General features: G+C 43.8%; 1 protein-coding gene across 2 annotated transcripts in view; it reads right to left on the reverse strand.

The window, feature by feature from the left end:
* Nucleotides 1-385: 385 nt before the first annotated feature.
* ACOX2 (acyl-CoA oxidase 2) overlaps nucleotides 386-20,750 on the reverse strand; it is a 32,010-nt gene continuing 11,645 nt past the window's right edge. For both annotated transcript variants that reach the window (XM_058288232.1, XM_058288233.2), the window contains exons 11-14: nucleotides 20,488-20,593; nucleotides 16,065-16,282; nucleotides 5,375-5,507; nucleotides 386-534 (exon numbers count right to left, since the gene is read on the reverse strand). In XM_058288232.1, the coding sequence (XP_058144215.1) occupies nucleotides 472-534; nucleotides 5,375-5,507; nucleotides 16,065-16,282; nucleotides 20,488-20,593 (520 nt within the window). In that variant the 3' untranslated portion in view covers nucleotides 386-471. The remainder of the gene's footprint in view (nucleotides 535-5,374; nucleotides 5,508-16,064; nucleotides 16,283-20,487; nucleotides 20,594-20,750) is intronic.

A 20,750-nucleotide genomic window follows, 5' to 3' on the forward strand; every position in this document is an offset into this window, starting at 1 on the left:
GTTGCATCATCAGTTGGTAGTTGATAGTGGTCCCTCGTTGCCAGGGAGGCTCATCCCCGGGTGTCATGTCCCACGCTGGGGGGAAGGCATTGCATTTACATGCTGAGTTTGGCTTCGAGACTGGCCACATTTGAGTAACATGAAGGCTGACAGAAGGAAATTCCCAGGCACAAAGTTGCTCTAGGCCTTGTTATTATTTTGGGTTTATCAGCTCACAAGCATAGTCATTAGTATCAGGGGCTCACTCAGTAATTTTTCACTCCCCCTTCCTCCTCCCACTGGATTATTTTGAAGTGAGTCATACATATTATGTCATTTCACCTTTAGAGACATGTCAGAATGTGTCTAAAAGATAAGGACTCTGTAACAAATAACATACATAATATACTTTTAAAATGTAATTTTATTTATCTGCCATAGTGCCATTAACACATAATGGTGCTGTTTACCTCTTGAATATTGTTGGTTATTTCACAGCTTGGATCTCCCCCTTTGTATTAGCGGTCTTAAATATTTCTCATAGGCAGGGTTCGGCTGTTAGTAGAAAGTAATGCATTATTAAGATAGAGTATTTCTGCCAGAATTAATGACTTATTTTCAAATTAAGTCTTTGGCTTAAAAAAAAAGTAACATTACATAAGATCCTTAATTTTAAAAATTATTTTTAAAATTCATTTTGAATGAACATATGGAGAAACATTTTTTCCAAAGGCCATCCTTCCTTCTCTCATGCAGATTTTAAATTGTGGATGTAGGTGGCCAATAAAAAAAAGACAAAAACCCCATAAAGATTATCATTTGCTTTTGGATTTTAATATGAATAAAAGGCTTGACTCTTTGAGGCTTTTTGAAAGTGGACATTAACCACAAAGCAAGAAACTCAAAAGACAGAATCAGGTAAGCAGTATTCTAGTTCAGAGTAGGTTATCCTTATTCTTTAATGTAGTATTTTGATTCTTTCCTTTATAGCTATAGCCTCATCTTTTATCATAATTATTTATTTTTGTCTGTCTATTCTAAAACTGTAAGCTTCTTGAAGACAGAGTTTGTGTCTCTCTTGTTCTCACTCTTGCATCCTCAGTACCTAGAATAGTTTCTGGTGCATAGTGTGTGCTTGCTATATATTTGTTGAATAATTGAACGAATGAATCAATAAGTGTCTTTAGCACATCTAGATACTATTTGGACCAATTTATACAATAGAATAATGGGGGAGGGGGTGGGAGACAGTTCTTGTTTTGAAAGTATCCTCCACTGCTTTCATCTATTGGGAATCACTTACATGAGTTAATGTGGAGGTGGGGCGGGAGGGTGGGAGAAGGAGGGAGAGCGTTTTGCAGTTCACTTTGGAGAAGATGACTTGGAGTAGCATTTAGGTTAGGAAAAGAGCCAAAAAGCAGACACCAGGGTTAGAGTAAACCGAGAGAGCATCATCCTGGCTGGGAATAAAGCAGAATAGTAACCCTGCCCAGACAGAAGGGCCACTCTACTATGATTCTAAGACATTTCACTTAGAATAGCACTTTTCTTTTGGTAGAAAAATGTCAGTGAATTATATTCCCATTTGTATTTTGTGTCTACAAGGCACATTTCACTATGGCTGCTATTTTAATTTATTTGAAGTACTTGTAGCATACGTTTTTCTACTAGTGCAGATGAGGAAAAATATCTCCATACAGGCTCAAAATGATCTACAGCAGCTTAAAAAATATACCTTTTTTTTTTTTTAAGGCCTTACTGGCGATTGAACCCAGGACCTCGTACATGGAAAATAGGCATTCAACCACTGAGCTACATCTGTTCCCCAGTAAGAGTTGTTTTTTTTTATTTGTTTGTTTGATTGTTTTATTTTTAGGAGGTACTGGGGATCAAGCCTGGGACCTCATATATGGGAAGCAGGCGCCCCCCAAAAATAACTTTTAGGAGTGCCGTTTTGGTGGTCTCTGAAGGAGCTAGAAATATTTTGTAAAATCATGTGGCTGTATATTAGCAATCAACCAAGTGTCATTTTAATTAACTGGAAACAGTCCTCCAAGGTCATTTGTAATCTCGCATTTCTATGTTGCTGTGTATGAAGCAGCCACATTGCTATACCTGTTATGGTGTTAGCAAGGTAATGCAAACTAGAATGGTGAGAGTTTGCACCATTGTGGATGCAGCTATTCCTTTGTTTCACTGTGTAGGTCATAAAACCATGTTTATTTAATTGATAAACTTGGAGTGTCTACTCCATCCCAAATCCTGGAGTATGGAAGTGAAAACTCCGTCTTTGTTCACAGCCAAGGGGAAGGAGATAGAAAAAAATGAATGGGAGGAAGTGCATTGTTTTACCAAATCTGTTGATGCTATGAGTCAATTGTGCTCATTTAAGTCTGCTCTCATACTGTATCCAGATTGAACTATTTTACAATAAAAATTAAAAATGAATAAAAGGGGGAAATGGAAAGGACAAATGAGTTTATATGGCTATGAGTCTCCAGAAAGGGCCGGGGGGTTATCAGAGGGGTCGCCCTTATGCACACCTGAGCAGAGTCCCAGAGACAGATAAAAGTAGATGCAACCCCAGGTATTGGTTCTTGTCAAGGCTACAGAGACTCACAGGTTCTATGGTCATGGCAGATGGAGTTCAGTGCCATCTCAGTTGGCCCCACTTTGGAGTTTGTGTTTCTGTGGGATGGAGCTGGACTTAGATGTGATCTTTGTCCACAAGTCTCTCCTGTTACTTTTACCAAAACTGTAGTTGGTGCTGGAGTTTAATGTATACCCAGGGGACCTGAATCTCTGGACTGACCATGTGATAGCCAGGCCCTGAGCCTCAACAGACTTGCATCTCCTGCACTCTGGTTTATTGGACTTACTCCACTCATATAACATGGAGGTGAAGAAAGTCAACCACCATACCAGGGAGCCAAGAGTGCCTACAACTGAAAGCAGGAGAATTGCATCCAGCATCCATGTGGAGTCTAAGCCCCCTCTTGATATAGATGTGGAGTGGACACAACCATTCTAAGGTCCACAGGATGGAGGAATAGAATATGGATTAGAGTGGACTTAACTGATATTCTATTCATGAACTATTGTGATTAGTAATTGAAGAAAATGTGGCGTTGGTGTAGAAAAGGTGGCCATGGTGGCTGCTGGGGGTAGAGAGTGGGAGGAAGAGATGTGATGTGGGGGCATTTTCGGGACTTGGAGTTGTCCTGGGTGGTGGAGGACATACAATGCAGGACATTGTATGTCCTCTCATGGCCCACTGGATGGACTGTGGGAGAGTGTAGACCACTATGTAGTAGACCACTGACCATGAGGTGCAGCGGTGCTCAGAGATGTGTTCACCAAATGCAATGAATGTCTCATGATGATTGAGGAGGTGGTTGTTATGGGGGCAGGAGTGAGGTGAGGGGGGTGAGGGGTATATGGGGACCTCCTGTTTTTTGAATGTAACATTAAAAAAAATAAAGACAAAAAAAAAAATGAAGCAAAAAGCCAAAAAAGTCCTCTTTGTTCTGTAGTAAAGATGGGGACTCAAAATTGGAATGTTTCCTTGGGTTTGACAGTAAATCAGGTTTGAGCTGTGTATTTCAGTGTTTCCTGACAGGTGTTTACAGCAGGGTGAGCTCTTCCCTGGGAGAGCATACCTTTATCTTTACCCCATGGGGACTAATCTGGGATGGGAGCACTGCTGTGTTTTTATGCCAAGATATACATGTTAGGAAGCAGAGAGATCTAATTAGAGATCTCATTAGAAAGTAGATAAACATTAGAAAGATCTTATACTAAGGAGTAAGTGTATCATGCTTTCTTTAGGTAATTTATTTATATTTACTTGTTAAAACAATGACTTCCTGGGTATGGGGAATGACCACGACGGATTGGCCTTCTGTCTGACAACCATCTTAAGGGTAGCCAGTTGTGTTATAACTTTAGATAAATCATGTTAAATTAAGCTATACAATATGACAGCATGCAAGTTGTTAAGAGCAAGTCTAACACCATGCTAAGTGTGAATGAAAGCCTGAGAGTTGCCAGTTTGATGAGGTGTTAAGACACCTTTTCTGAAATTTGACTGAAGAGGTGAAAAAGAAAATTTCACCATCTGAATAACATTTGTATTCTAGAACTGAAAGTAATCTATTGTGTATCCATAGACTTTGTTTTGATCATCTGTAACAAATCTGTTATTAAATATTGGTTTCCCAAATTCTAAATACAGGGTTTATTTCTTCACTCCAGTTAATGTATTTATTGACATTTGTAAAATTTTCCACTGAGGCTCATAGCAGAGAGCCTGGGACTCTGGCTGTTAGGATTTTATGAGCTCCTCTCCCCACAGTCTGGCCGTTAGTGACATAGAATACTGGTTTTGGGAAACGGACTTTGGCCCAGTGGTTAGGGCGTCCGTCTACCACATGGGAGGTCCGCGGTTCAAGCCCCAGGCCTCCTTGACCCGTGTGGAGCTGGCCCATGCGCAGTGCTGATGCGCTCAAGGAGTGCCCTGCCACGCAGGGGTGTCCCCCGCGTAGGGGAGCCCCACGCGCAAGGAGTGCACCCATAAGGAGAGCCGCCCAGCGCGAAGGAGGGAGCAGCCTGCCGAGGAATGGCGCCGCCCACACTTCCCGTGCCGCTGACGACAACAGAAGCGGACAAAGAAACAAGACGCAGCAAAAAGACACAGAAAACAGACAACTGGGGGGGGGGGGGGGGGGGGAGGGGAGGGGAATTAAATAAATAAAAAATAAATCTTTAAAAAAAAAAAAAAGAATACTGGTTTTTTCTCCAAGGATGGGCCGAGGATCTTTTCTCCATAACCCTTATAATTGTCATTTATATGGCTTTCCTGGGCTACTGATGGCAATGGCAGGGCAGCAACCTTTGTAACTGGGGTTGCTTAGAGTGAAAATGAGGGAGACATCTCTAGTAGGCAGGCAGCTGTGAGAGAGACCCCACCTCCAAGCTTCCTGTTCCTCTGAACACTCACTTTCATCTACACAAAACTGAGTTAAAAGGCGGAAAACGAGGTGGTTAAATCACCGCAGTGATTTATCATCTTATTTTTGTTACTTAAAAGCCAGTTTGCCACTATGTATGGCATGCCCTTGGGTATGTCAAAACATTTAGAGCGTGGGGCTTCCTCCTCATTCCCTTGGCCAATCAGCATTTTGCTGATTATGCTCCAAGGTCAAGGTTCCTGCCAGGCCATCCTCTATGTCCTGGTTTCTTGTATATATTCTCTAGAAAATACTTTAAACAGACATGCTGTGCCAAGTGAATTTCCAGCCTAATGGAAATCAATTAAAATGGGAAAACATGGAGGTGTATTCTTTGCTCATTTTCTGCTGTCTTACATAATTTATAATCTATTGCACTCAATTACCTCAGTATTGGTTGGTGACCTCTGAACCCATTCGAACAGGCGTTCATAGACATTTCCATCATAGCAGCCAAGTGCTGAATTTAAACTCTGGTCAGTGAAGTCAAAAGCATCAGTTAATAAGATGGCATCCTTCCTGAGAAAGGAAACAAGATTTTGTGAGTATTTTAGATTGCTCTTATACATCTAACGAATCTTTGATGGTGAATAACACCACCTAATTGGAGGTGGCATCACTGTTTGTTTTCTAAACCACTCAAGCTTTACTTTTAGTTTTAATTTATCAGTTATAGATGCACAATATGAAGAGTCAAATAGTTTTCTAAGGCTTGGTATTTTAAAAACAGCATACCCCTGTCTCCCACTTCTCTTTCCCTCTAAATATCTTTTTTTTTTTTTTTTTAAAGATTTATTTATTTAATTTCCCCTCCTCCCCTGGTTGTCTGCTCTTGGTGTCTATTTGCTGCATCTTGTTTCTTTGTCCGCTTCTGTTGTCGTCAGCGGCACGGGAAGTGTGGGCGGCGCCATTCCTGGGCAGGCTGCTCTTTCTTTTCACGCTGGGCGGCTTTCCTCACGGGCGCACTCCTTGCGCGTGGGGCTCCCCCACGCGGGGGACACCCTTGCGTGGCAAGGCACTCCTTGCGCGCATCAGCGCTGCGCTTGGCCAGCTCCACACGGGTCAAGGAGGCCCGGGGTTTGAACCGCGGACCTCCCATGTGGTAGACGGTCGCCCTAACCACTGGGCCAAAGTCCGTTTCCCATCCCTCTAAATATCTTGTTTGCACTTGGTTGTTGAGTTTTAGATATTATCTATGGCTTTTTCATTACAAAAAATAAGGATTTTTCTTTTAGTATTTCTCCTCACCCTTACTTTTTTTTTTCCTTTTTAATTTTTTATTGATTTTGTAAAAATATTACATTAAAAAAAATTACATTAAAAAAATTATATGAGGTCCCATTCAACCCCACCACCCCCACCCCACCACTCCACCCCAGTAACACTCACTCCCTTCATCATGACACATCCATTGCATTTGGTAAATACATCTCTGGGCATTTCTGCACCTCATGGTCAATGGTCCACATCATTCCTCACCCTTACTGACCTCAGGCCTCCCCCTTCTCCACTTAGCTCTCCTGCCCCCCAACATAGTTATAATTTTGGCTAGACCAGTATTCAGTATTTACGTTATTGTGACTATGTATCCTCTTCACAGCTGGGCCCTGTCCCCACCACACATCTTTTGTTACAATGACCTACCCCCACCCAGGATCACTTTCTCTCTCTGATACTACACCTAATACTATCCTGTGATTTCACTGTTCATGTGGATGTTCCTTCTAAAACTTGGCTCTCAGTTCTCCATTGATATTGACCTGCACTCTCCCTCCCTCACTTAAACCTTAGGTCTTATCATCCGTATCCACAATTTCTCCATGATTTTAGCTATACTCCTTCTGCCACCTCCAAATTTTCTAATTTACTCCCTCTAGTATTCTGACTTCTGTAATTCTTTTTTTCCCTTTCAAGCAACAAAGTGTGTTTTATTTTAACCTACTGAATGAAATATTTTTTAAAAATTGTTTAGATGCTTCCCTACCTTTCTTAAAGCAAAGGATGTGATATGAAACATCACATGTGATTGTTTGCATTCTTTCCTGGCCCTCATTTCACAAAGCATTTGAGATGACTGCAGTACTGTGCCTAGTTTAATCCTTTCTTGAGGATGACTCGTCATCATTATGAGGCAATTTGTGTACAGGGCTATTTATAATTCTTTGACCCCCCACTTGCACCCACCTATTTAATGTCCTTCATCTCTCTTGAGTTCTCACTTCCTTCATTACCCAGCTGAAATTCCATGGTCCATTATATTCACTCCCTCAAAAATATATTCAATAGTATTTCTTGTTTAGTCATACTTGTTTAGCAAAACCCCATCCCTCATTATTTCCAATATCCACTGGCTTTGGTCTCCACATTTAGAGCTATAAATGGCTAGAAGAAAACAACCATACTGCCTGGCATAATATGTAATCATATTACAATATTCTAGCTCATGGTGCAATTTGATATTATTTATGATTTCCAAAATGAGATATTGATTATGTTTGTAAACTGGTCTGTTCCTCTGGGTCTGATACCCTTTGATTGTATTACATTCGATTGCATTTGATTTGCCCATATCATTAGGGCATGCAGGGTTGAGTCCCCACCCCTTTGGTGGGCTGTATAAATAAACACGCACTCAAGGAGAACACAGAAGATACATGGGAATAGAGAGAACTCCATAGACATGGCAGAGGAGAGAACTTGATCCTTAGCCCTGGAAGGAGATGAGCCATTCACCTGATAGTTTGCAACTAAATAGACCAGAGCCCTGAGCAGCTAAGAAGGCCTAAAAAGAAACGAGCGAGCGCTCCAGCCTACAGTTGAGATCTGAAGATGCTGGGCCCACAGTGCCTTAAGAAGAAGAGGGGGTGGTGGACATGGCCCAGTGGTTAGGGCGTCCGTCTACCACATGGGAGGTCCGCGGTTCAAACCCCGGGCCTCCTTGACCCGTGTGGAGCTGGCCTATGCGTAGTGCTGATGTGCGCAAGGAGTGCTGTGCCACGCAGGTGTGTCCCCCACATAGAGGAGCCCCACGTGCAAGAAGTGCGCCCTGTAAGGAGAGCCGCCCAGCGCGAAAGAAAAGTGCAGCCTGCCCAGGAATGGTGCCTCACACATGGAGAGCTGACACAACAACATGACTCAACAAAAAAAACCCCACAGATTCCCATGCCGCTGACAACAGAAGTGGACAAAGAAGAATACAAAGCAGATAGACACAGAGAATAGACAACCGGGGTGGGGGGGAAGGGGAAAGAAATAAATTAATTAAAAAAAAAAAAAGAAGAAGAGGAAGCCTGAACCCTTGCAGACATCACCCGCCATCTTGCTTCAACATGTGGCAGCAGAGTTTGGTGATAAAAGTAACCTTGAGTTGGACTCTTTAGGGCCTTGTAACAGCAAGCTTTTACCCCAAATAAATACCCTTTATAAAAACCAGCAGATTTCTGGTACTTTGCATCAGCAGCCCTTTGACTAACTAATACATTCATTTACCCTTTCATTCTCTTAGATTATTTCATACCTTCTCTTCACTCCTTGAATTTACACCACCGTCTTATCTAGATGTGAGGACATCAAAACTAGATGACTTTGAGTTTCTGGTTTCACTGATAAAATAGAAGCAGTCAGAGAATTTCCAAAAATTCCCGCCCCTGCATTTATACATACAGGGCCTTCTCTTCTCTTAGCACAGTAAACGGTCCAGGCTCTTCTGCTCAGGCTAGTCCCTCCTTGGGCACTAGATGCTTTCCCCTCTTGCCTACTTATGAACATTGTTCCAGAAATTCTCCTGCCTTTCCTGTACAACATCAAAATTCTCCTCTCTACTGGATCTTTCTACTGATATATACTGTCATTTATCTCAGCTTAAAAATAAATAAGTTTTTGTTTCTATTTTCCTCTCATCATCTAACCAAATCTTAAAATCTTAGCTCCTTTTTTTTAATCACAAAACTCCTTGAAAGTGTACTTTATGCTTGTTATTTCCAGATCTCTTCCCAGTCTCCCCTGAACTTCATCCATTTGGTTTTTTACTTCTACTCCACTGAAAGGGCTCTGGTCAAGGTCACCTCCTTATCTTCTCAACCTCTCAACTTCGGAAGGTCCCAAGATTCAGTTCTTGGATGCTTTTTCTTCATGTACTCATTCCCGTTGATATCATCCTGTCTCATGACTTTAAATACCAACCATATGCCAATGACTTCCAAATTTATCTCTCCAGTCTCGCTTATCTGCCTACTTGACATCCGTGCTTGGATTCTAACAGGCTCTTCAAAGTTAACATATCTGAAACCAAACTCCTTTTCTTCTAAATCTTCTCCTGTCCATTCTGCCTGACCCTGATCTTCCTGTAGTCTTCTGCGTTTATTGTAAATGGTAGCTCTGTCCTTCTCACCATATGCCTTGACTCCTCTCTTTGTTTTACATCCTAGATCTAATCTGTCAGCAAATCCTGTTCGGCCTTCAAAATTATTATTATTTTTTTGATATTCAAAGTCATTATTCAGTAGGGAAATTCCTGTACAACATATAGTATCTGCAGGATCAGCATTTGTGGATCCATGGAGGTTGAAATGATCTGGAAGATGTCAAGAAGACACTGACAATTTTGGAAATTTAAACAAATGGGAGGCATCATGGGACCTTGTCATTGAATTTTAAAACCGTTCATAGAATGATTATTACAAGTTACTTTAGGTTGTCATTAATTACAATTCTTTTCTCCTACTGTCTTTGCTATACTTCTTACAGTAAGAAGGATGAACCAGCAGCAGTTCGTACTGTACTTGTTAATCCACAAACTCCAAACACTCTACTCTCCTATTCAAGGCCAGACTACTCCTTGAGTAATTCATGGTTAAACACCAATGTGCTCAGAGATACTCTGATAGTGGAGCTTCCCAAAGACTAAGATGAGGTGGCCCCATCTAATGCTGAGATGAGGTCGCTATTCTTTGACTAAGATATAAATGTTACCTTTGTTGTTTCTTTCTCTTTCCATTGACTGCAGATAAGGATATCTAATTATGTATAATATATTTCATATATACAATTTCCTAGGAGAGGAAAGTGTCAAGTGGGGTCCTCTTCAAACTGACCGCTTATTTAAAAGGGCGTCCACAAAAGGCAGTAGCAGATTACAAACTACATGGTAGGTTCTTTACCTCAGCAACATTTTTTCTTCCACTGATTAAGAATTTTATAATCACAAAGCAAAACTTAATTGAGAGATTTATGTCCAAGCAAAGCATGTGCCCTTCCACAGATGTCCCTACATTTGCTTATGGGGCCTTTGACTTGACCACTGTTTCCCATCTGTTCTTCTAGGCCTTCAAAATTAGATCCAACCTTTGACTTCTTCTCATCACCTCTCTTCCTATCACCCTGGTCCAATCTACTACCATCTCTCACCTGGATTATTGGAGTAGCCTCCTGACTGGTCCTCCCTGTTTTTTACTCTCACTCCATTTCCCGGTCTTTTTGTTTTTGTGTCAGTCCATTTTTAATCTGATACTTAGAGTGATCTTTTTAAAAATCGACATCAAATTACTTCAGATTTTGCCCACCCTATGCTTCCCTCCCATTTTCACACAAAGTAAAAACCAAAGTCTTAGGTCTTAGCAATGATCTAAACCCCCTCCTCTTATTCACACACATCCTTTTTTATTTTTTTCCTTCTTTTTTTCCCCCCAAGTTAGCCCTGTAGTTTATTAAGGAAATGAGAGAAGAGAATAGAAATGGGAGAAAATAACAGATTACGGGTTCCCAGGTATGCTTGCGGGCTGGTCCAGGCAGAAAAAAGAGCCCCATATACCCTTCCCTCTCTGACATCTCTTCCCATTCCCTTCCCCAATCATACTACTTGAGCCTCCTTGACATCGTCTCTGCTCTTTGGATGGAGTGGCAAGCACACTCTGGCCTCCAACATTTGTACTTATTCTCTGCCTGGAATGCCCTTTTTCCAGCCAGACCTATGGTTCCCTCCTTTCCCTCTTTCAGGTCCTTCCTGAAATGTTACCTTCTCAGAGAGACCTTCCCTGACCTGTTTAAAACCTAAAGCGTCACTCCCAGCATTCCATACCCCCTCCTTGCTATCCTTTCCTCCATAGCACTTATCACCATTCTACATATTGTATTTTTGATTTATTTGTGTGTGTGTGTCTGTCTCCTCTCCTCTAGTCTGTAAACATCTGTACCCTTTCAATGTGAAACTCATCATATCCTTCATTTCTGGGATATTTTATTAATTATTTTATTAATGATTTGCTTCCCTCTGTTTTCTCTGTCTTCTCTTTCTAGACCTCCTGTTATTCAGATGGTGATAGCTAGGACTGATCCTCTTATTTTTTGTTTTTTCTCTACTATTTTTTATGTCTATCTTTTTGTTTTTCTTTCTGTGAGACTTCTACAACTTTATCTTCCAACCCTTCAGTTGAGTTTTACATTTCTTCTATTTTTTTTTTTTAATTTGAAAGAGCTCTTTTTTGTTCTCTGAATAATACTTTTTAAAAAGTGGTATTCTGGTTCTTGTTTCACGGTTGCAGTGTCTCCCCATAACTCTGAGGATTTTTCATTTTCTCTCCACAGAATCTGTTTCCTCCAAGTTTCCTTGTGCTTGCTTGTTTTGGTCTTTATTATGCTAGAGGCTTTCCTTCGTGTCTGGGGATCCCTGAGTGTTTGATCATAGTTAATAGCAGAGCATTAACCAGCCAGTTAGAAGCCTGAGGGTGTGCTTGTCAATGTGGGGTTGACTGTGGGGTGAATTGGGTGGACCATTGGGGGCCCTTGCATCATTCCTTTTAATTCTTTCTCCTTGAGCTGGTCAGATTCTCCAGAGAAGGGTCATCTGTATTAGCCAACCAAAGGGGTGTGGATGCACAATACCAGAAATTGGTTGGTTTTTATAAAGGGTATGTATTTGGGGTTGGAGCTTACAGATACCAGGCCATAAAGCATAAGTTACTTCCCTCACCAAAGACTTATTTTCACATGTTGGAGCAAGATGGCTGCTGACATCTATGAGGGTTCAGGCTTCCTAAATTCCTCCCTTCCAGGGTCCTGCTTCTCTCTGGGTTCAGGGTTCCTCTCTTCCCAGGGCTTGCTTCTTCCTGGGCCCAGGGTTCCTCTCTTCCTGGGACTTGCTTCTCTTTCCTCTGTGACCTTACTTCCTGGGGCTCCAGCTTAAGGCTTCAGCATCAAACTCTAACATTAAAAACCTCCAACTCTGTCCTTTGCCATGCCTTTTATCTACATCACCAAGGGGTGGGGACTCTAATGGCATGGCCCAATCAAAGCCCTAATCATAACTCAGTCATACCCAGGTACAGACCAGATTACAAATATAATCCAATATCTATTTTTGGAATTCATAGCCATATCAAACTGCTACATCCTCGAATCTTCCTGTAGGGTACTAACCTGGCTGCCCATTTTCTGGGAAACAAAGGCATAGGGGAGGGAGGTGTCAGCATTTGGCCTATAAATGTTTATTAAAGCCCCCATTTGCTGTAACATAGTCTCAACTATGCCTCATGTTCCCTAGTCCTCAGACACTCTGTTTATCTTTTTACTGGGTTGAGGCTGAGGAAAGTCTTCAAAGTACTCACAGAGTGGGAGAAGAACTGGAGGTCCAACTCCTCCTTAATTAGACTTTCAACCAGTCCTTGTCAGTCTTACCAGCACCCCCATTTCTGGAGGTACACAGTGCTGCTAGTTCTTGAGGAGGTTCTTTGGTGTAACTTTGGTTGCTTCTTAACTTTTCCCATTTCTAAGTTTAGGATTCAGTTTTATTGGGTCTGCTAAGTCACTAAATGTCAATTCTTTTGTGTTTTCTCTCCTGTTTTCTTTCTCTTTGTGGATTTATGCCTTAAAATTTTAAAAAATCCATTTACTCTTTTAGCAAGGGTTTGGGAGAAAACAAAAGAAAATGTGTATGTTCAATCTGCCATCATTACCTGGAGTTCCGCCAACTGAGATTTTAGGATCATGTAAACAATTAAAAACCTTTTGGGTCAGTTAATTAACATTACACAGAGAGCTGGTTGCTGATGTCACTTAAAATAGTATGCCACCTTCATTTATCATCTCAGAAGTCTGGTGGACATAATGAATAATCAAGGCAGGGAATTGTGACACAGACCTTTAAAAGCACAGAGTCTGTTACATACCTAATTACCCTGCAGTAGTAAGATTACTTAGAAACCATAATGTAAGTGAATCAATTTGTGGGGTTGACGCATGCATAAGTTGTCTATTTGTGTCAGTGCTGTCTTGAATTATATGTCTCTGGAGCCAAGGCAGGCACTTAGAAGTGCTGTTGCAGAAAAAGAACAACACATGCCTGTGAGGTGCATAGGTGATCTTTTGTGCTTCATCATCACTCGTAAGTCAGAGCTAGAACAATCTTTTCTTCATGTGCTTTTAAATGCCAAGCATTGCAGAAAGTCATGTTCACTTGAGCTTGAACTGTACAATATGTAATTATGCTATGAATGGTTTCCACAACTGGATTCTCTATATTAGAGAAAGTTTACCAGCTGGGTTATAATTGTATCAAGTGTACTTTTTTTTTTTTTTAAGATTTATTTATTTATTTCTCTCCCCCTTCTCCCCCACCCCGGTTGTCTGTTCTCTGTATCTCTGCTGTGTGCTCTTTGTCTGCTTCTGTTGTCAGCGGCATGGGAATCTGTGTTTCTTTTTGTGGCATCATCTTGCTGTGTCAGCTCTCCATGTGTGCCGCACCATTCCCGGGCAGGCTGCACTCTCCTTCCTGATGGGCGGCTTTCCCCAGGGGGCACACTCCCCGCGTGTGGGGCTCCCCCACGCGGGGGACACCCCTGCATGGCAGGGCACTCCCTGCGCGCATCAGCACTGCGCGTGGGCCAGCTGCACACCGGTGAGGGAGGCCCGGGGTTTGAACCGCAGACCTTCCATGCGGTAGACGGACGCGCCAACCACTGAGCCAAATCCGCCACCCTCAAGTGTACTTTTGACAGTTAACTTGAATAAACATTTACTGATCTCCAACTATCTAGTAGGTGCTTTTATGCAGTCATAAATAGTATGTAACCTGTTGCATGTTGTTACTACTTTGTTGTAGTTGGGTTTTTTTCTTTAACCTCTATCATGAAAATCTTATTTTAAAAAAATTTCAAATCTCTTGTTGATAATGTCAACCATTGGAGGTTCCAGGGAAAATTCACACACATGAACACATGTGGTGGGGGCACATCACCAAATAAAACAGGCATCATATTTTTTTGCCCAGTGAATTCTCAAGGTAATGTTCTCAGATTAGCTCATTTGCAGGTCTTACGAACAATGATGACTAATTTGTACTGTTTTTAATTTCCATTTTTTCCATTTCCTGTGTCAGGTAGGGGCTTTGGTTTTTGATATATTTTAAAAGTGATCATTTAGATTGTATAAAAATAACAAGATGAAAGCATTGCATTAGGATTTCAGGACCCTAAATTGCAATGCATTAATGCTGCATCTTAAAATTATTTGTATTATTGTCTTAAATATTAATACATGAATTACTATTATTATTTTAGAAATCACTTCATCTTGATGTTGAGGGAGGATTAAAGTACATCTAACTTGGTAAGAGTTTGTGTAAACACATTCAACAGAGTCCAGGGATATGTTAAAAATCAATACTACCCCATACTTAAACCCCATCCTATATACTCTGGGGTCAGACAGGTATGAGATTGTACCAGTTCCTCCTCTGGATAATTTTGTGATCCTGGGCAAGTCACTTAAAAACTTGAATTTTGCCGGCAGACTTGGCCCAGTGGTTAGGGCGTCCGTCTATCACATGGGAGGTCTGTGGTTCAAACCCTGGGCCTCCTTGACCCATGTGGAGCTGGCCCATGCGCAGTGCTGATGCGCACAAAGAGTGCCCTGCCATGCAGGGGTGTCCGCCACGTAGGGGAGCCCCACGCACAAGGAGTGCGCCCTGTAAGGAGAGCCACCCAGTGCGAAAGAAAGTGCAGCCTGCCCAAGAATGGTGCCACACACACAGAGAGCTGACACAACAAGATGACGCAACAAAAAGAGACACAGATTCCCATGCCACTGACAACAACAGAAGCAGACAAAGAAGAAAACGCAGCAAATAGACACAGAGAATGACAACCGGGGTGAGGGGGGAAGGGCAGAGAAATAAATAAATAAATAAATAAATCTTTAAAAAAAAAACTTGAATTTTCTCCCTCATAAAATGAGGGGTTGGATTAATAGTACCCACTTCAAAGGGCTATAAGTATAAAAAGAGGGAAGCGGACTTGGCCCAGTGGTGAGGGCGTCCCCCTACCACATGGGAGGTCCGTGGTTCAAACCCCGGGCCTCCTTGACCCGTGTGCAGTTGGCCCATGCACAGTGCTGATGCGCGCAAGGAGTGCCCTGCTATGCAGGGGTGTCCCCTGCGTAAGGGAGCCCCATGTGCAAGGAGTGTGCCCCGTAAGGAGAGCCGCCCAGCGCGAAAAAAGTGCAGCCTGCCCAGGAATGGCGCAGCATACATGGAGAGCTGACACAACAAGATGATGCAGCAAAAAGAGACACAGATTCCCTTGCTGCTGACAACAACAAAAGTGGACAAAGAACACACAGCAAATTGACACAGAGAGCAAACAACTGGGGGGGGGGGGGGGGAAGGGGAAAGAAATAAAGAAATAAATAAAAATTAAAAAAAAAAACTATAAAAAGAGATGATGTGTGTAAAAGCTTTTAGCACAGTTCCTGACACACAGTTATTATTCATATGTTGCATGCTTTGTTTTATTAATATTCTTTAGATATTGTTCTTATGTCCTTGACAATGTTGAGGAATTCAATTGAGATAGCTAAATTTATTCTTAAGCATTATTATTTCTAATATGTTTTTCCCCCAATTTTTTTTCTGTAATTCATAATGCTTTATGTTGGTGTGATGCTAGGGTATAAATCTCTCTGGGGCTGCTACTGCTATTGCCAGACTCCACTTTAACAAGGTTTGGTTGCTTGGAGTAACCTGTGGACAAAGGGTCTAGGGTTAGTCTCTGAAGACTAATATGGATTGAAGGCCCAGCCACTCACCGAATCAGGAGGAGGAGGTCCAGGTAGGCTGTTCTCGCCATGTCTGCTTGGGCCCCAGACAGGAAGCCATCATGGAGAAAGTCGCCTGCATTAGTCAACAAGCCATGTAAGGCAAAGAGGTCGCAGAGGGGTTTGAGCACCTGCTGAATTGCTGGCTCCTTTTCCAGTTTTTCTATGACTTCTGTAAAACTCTTCACGACGACATAGTAGCAGTGTGCCTACAAAGACACAAAGGTATATTGTGTGGTAGTTTGAAACTGTAAGAACCCCAGAAAATCATGTTCTTTTAATCCGTTCTGATGGATGTAAATCTATTGTAAGTTGGACCTTTTTGATTAGGTTACTTAAGGCATGGTCCAGGGTGGGTCTTAATCCTCTTACTGGAGTGCTTTATAAATGTGATGAATACAGGTAGAGGAGGAGTGAAAGCCATAGAAGCAAGAAACTGAAAGTAGTGAAACCTGGAAGAGAGGGGAGAGACCAGCAGATGCCGCCATGTGTCTTGCCATGTGACAGAGGAGTCCAGGATCACCCGCAGCCAGTCTTCAGGAAAAAAGCGTTGCCTGATGATGCCTTGATTTGGACATTTTGTTCAGCCTTGAAACTGTAAGCCTGTAACCTAATAATTTCCCACTGTTAAAAGCCAACCCATTTTATGGTGTCTGCTTTCAGCAGCTTAGCAAATTAAAACATATTGGCCTCCAGTTTCTGATTTCTAACTTCAGAAGTCATCCTGGAAGCTTGGCATGACTGGTGGCATAAGCTTGTTGTAGCCATGTGCTTCCCAGCAGGCTGATGAGCAGCTGCCTTTTTTCCTAGCTCACTGTGGGTCTGACTCTTTTTGGTAGTGTGGTGTGTGTGCATGTGTGTGCGCTTGTGCTTGTGTGTGTGTGTGTGTTGGGGCAAGATGTATACAAACTATGTACATAAACTTTATCCCGGCTAGAGTGTAAATTTGAAAGTAAGTTATTTAGCCCACATGCAATGCTACAGCTCTGTCAGTTGTTAAAATCATCCTTAAATACCTGTTGGTAAGGGGCCACTACCCTGAACCCAGTGAGAGCCCCCCTTGCCATCCAGGCTCCTCCTCTGGGACCCCTTCCCCCATCTCCCCACAGTCCAGCAACTAGAGAGTTAAAGCCCAGCATAGCAGGGGGCTTTCAGGACTCTGCTTCCTGAAGGCCCCCAGTCCTTTCTGCTTGGCCCATGCCCCTGCCCTACTGGTTGTTAAAGATTTTGAATATCCCCCTCCCCCCTAAGACTGATGCACTGGTAGAATATATGAATTACCTGGGGGGAGGGAGGGGAAGAAGGAGAGAGTGAAAAGCAATGCTTCTCAAAAGATCATTCCAGACAGGGGAACTTCATATGTGAAGAGCTGTCCTTTCAGGAAGCTGTGCGTACCCTGATGAGGCTGAAGCACTGCCAAATAATGAGGTAATGGCAGGGAACTGTGTGAGTTAGGGCAGACTGATTGTTGGGGCCCAGATCAGTGGGGGTTCTTAAATGACAATGGCCAGGTGTTACTCTCTGGGGGTCCCCGGGGCAGTGACCTGATCAGATTTCTTGCTTGGTAAGAATTTACCTTTCCTAGGGAGGCCTGACACAGGTGCCTCCTGGGGCTGGTGGCTTCCAGCAAGAGGGTTTGCAGCACTTGGATGTGGAAGAGGGGCAGATGTGCTCTGCTCCCCTGTTCGGGTCCATCAGTCCTCGGCATCCAAGCTGGCAAAAACGGAGACCTGCACTTCCCCTAGGCCCTGCTTCCCTCTTCTAACCTGAGGGCCACATCCTCAAATTCTCAGGGCCCGGGCTTGAGAAATGGAGTGAAGAAGAGCTGCCCAGGGGACCGGCCTCTGTCTCGAACAAGGAGGAGGACCAGAGAGAGAAGGTGGCCTCTGTGCTTTGACAAAAGGCTGAGCCAAACCTTGGCACTACGCTCTGAGCACTGCGAGTTGAAAGGAAAATTGAGATGTATTTATTCATTTCTGTGTTGGTTTAAATCTTGCCTCCAACTAATTTTGAGGTGGTGGTAGGGTAGGGGAGCCAGCAGGACTTCTAGTCAGTAAAGAGCCCCTTACTAGTTTAGTTTGCTGATGCACCCACTGATTTTTTTGCTTAACAGACTCACGAATAACACTTACATGTCTAGGTGCCTAAGTGTTTTACATGTATTAACTGATTTAATATTCATAATAACCTTACAAGGTAAATAATACTATTCATCTTGTTTTGCAGATGAGGAGACTGGGGTGCTGAGAAATTAAGTTCCTTGCCTAGGATCACAAGTAAGATCCAAACCAGGGCAGTCACCCCCCAAGAGTGTACTCTACTGCTACCCTGCATTCCCAAAGCCACCAGAGACTGTTTGAGGCTGGCTCATGAGTACCCAGCATTTGCTCTGTGGTCCTAGGGATAGATAGACTCCTGGGTCTGAGATTATCGGATCAGAGCCCAGGGCCCTTCCATGCCCCTGTGTTTTACAGATAGGAAAGTGAAGGTTTAGAGAGGGAAGGGACTGTCTGCGGTCACTCAGCATGTCACGTGCAAAGCTGGGACCAGAACTTAGCACAGGGCTCCTTCTTGCCCACCCCTCTGCCATTGTCATTCTCTATGTGTAGTTTTCCAGGTGGGACCCAGTTAGGGGCTTGAAGTTTCTGATACCCCCACACCTGCCTTCCCTCTCCTCCCTCCCCCCCCACCCGCCCCTGCACAATGCACAAAAAGTAGAGAATGCTCTCCCTGTCATGACCTTGGGGACTCAGCGTGGGCACCACCTCTCCAGGAAGCTGTAAGGGACGTGCCCTTCTTTCCCAAGCTGGCTGAGCTTCCCTGGGCCTCACCTCCCTCACCTGTTACTTCTCGCACCACGGCTCCCTGAGGGTCGGGGTTGCCTCGGTGGTAGGGAGGAAAGAAAAGTGTCCTGACTCAGCCATTTCCTAGCTCTGGGATTTAACTCCTGAGTTCTGTCTCCTAGTCCTTAAAATGGAGATTATTGCTGCTCTCCCTCATAGGGTTGCGTGTATTCAATGAGTCTGGCAAGCAGCGCCTGGTCCATTTGTAGGCAGAGCACAGCTCTGAGCCTTCTCTGATTGATAGAACGTTTAGAGCCCCTGCAGGGGACCCGGCAGACCTGAGGGCTGCAGTCAGCCCCAGCCCCAGCGTGTGTGGCAGTGGTGGGTCAGCAGGTGGCGCTCTTGTCCAGCCTGCCTGGGCCGCTCCGCCCCACCAGGGCTTCAGCAGAAACAGTCCTTCGGGCTCCTCTGTTCTAGGGCTGCTGTTCTCTGGGCCTGAGGCCTGAGGGTGGAGTGATCACCTAGGTCCCGGCTGCCCTAGCTAGAGCTCAGGAGTCATTCTTACTCCTTTCCAGCACGTTACTCTCTAAGGCTTTCTATCCCCTAATTCCTCTGCGTCTGCCCACCTCTCTCTATGCCCTCCATCATGGTCAAGGTTGGGGCCACTCTTGGCTCTCACTGAGACCGCTGCTTCCTCCTCCCAAATGACATCCAGTCTCTGATCCATTCCTCCCCCAGCACCCTGCGTGATCCTTCTAGAGTAGAAATCCGATCACTTCCTTTTCCTGCTATAAACCCTGCAAAGGCTTTCCGTGGCAAAGAAAACAAGCCCCACACTTCTCATAATGGTGCAGAAGGCCCCAGCCTTGCCTATCTCTTCTCCCCTCCCTCCCCCCCCCCTTCTCTCCTCTCCTTGTTTCAGTCTTCCTACCTTAGGTCCTGCTTGGGAGGAGTGCGTTTCCTCCCAGGCACGGTGCCCTTTTTTGCCCCCTGCTGTCCCCTTTGCTTGGACGCCTTCCCCTTCAAAGCCTGAGCCCCACCCTTTAGCCGGTAACTTCAGCTCATTCTTCTGTCTCAGCTTATTTGCCACTTCTTCTGGGAAGTCTTTCTGACTCCTCAAGGTGGGCAGAGACGCACCTGCTCTGGGATTCCATAGCAGCCTGTATTTCCTGCATTGTGACGCTTCCTCGATTGTGGCTGTGTATGATCGTGCTGGACCCCAGTACCCCCTCAGTGCCTGGTGTGGAGCGGGTGCGAAAATCTTTGCTCATTGAAGTGTGCATTATGCATAAACACAAAACACAGTAGAACTTGAGTCAGACTTCCACGGACTGCCTGTGGGGCTAAGGGGAGACTTGACCTGCTTTTCTATCTGGAAGGAAATATTTGAACAACCTGAAATAAATCCAGTAACACTGCCTCATTACGATTTCCCCTAAGAGCTGACAGCAAGATTGCTTTAGAGTTAAGTCCTTTCATTAAAATATCCTGGACTAAAGCCTCGGAAGTAAAATGAGGTCAGCTGCTGAGCAAGGCTTGGGAGTAAAGGCAGAGCTTGGATTTTTCCAGCATGGTAACCTGCTGGGAAGACAAAGCAGGTCCCTGCCAGCTTCAGCGGACGGGCAGCTCACCTTAGCAGCCTGCACATGTAGGACAGTGGTCCGGTTCCACGCGTCATGCTTGTCGGCCCCGGATTGTGTCAGGGTCTGTAAATGATGCACTGAGTCCTTTATGAGCCTGAAGGTAAAAGAAAAAGGTTAAACTTCCTGACCAAAGGGGATCTGGTCCCAGAAGTAGAAATCCCATTTATCACCTAGTAGACGGAAATTAAAGCTAAATGCTTGATGTACCTTATCTTTCTCCAGACACCCTTCTAAGAGCAGGCATTTTGGGT

This window comes from Dasypus novemcinctus, chromosome 26, assembly GCF_030445035.2.
Source record: "Dasypus novemcinctus isolate mDasNov1 chromosome 26, mDasNov1.1.hap2, whole genome shotgun sequence".
Taxonomy (NCBI): domain Eukaryota; kingdom Metazoa; phylum Chordata; class Mammalia; order Cingulata; family Dasypodidae; genus Dasypus; species Dasypus novemcinctus.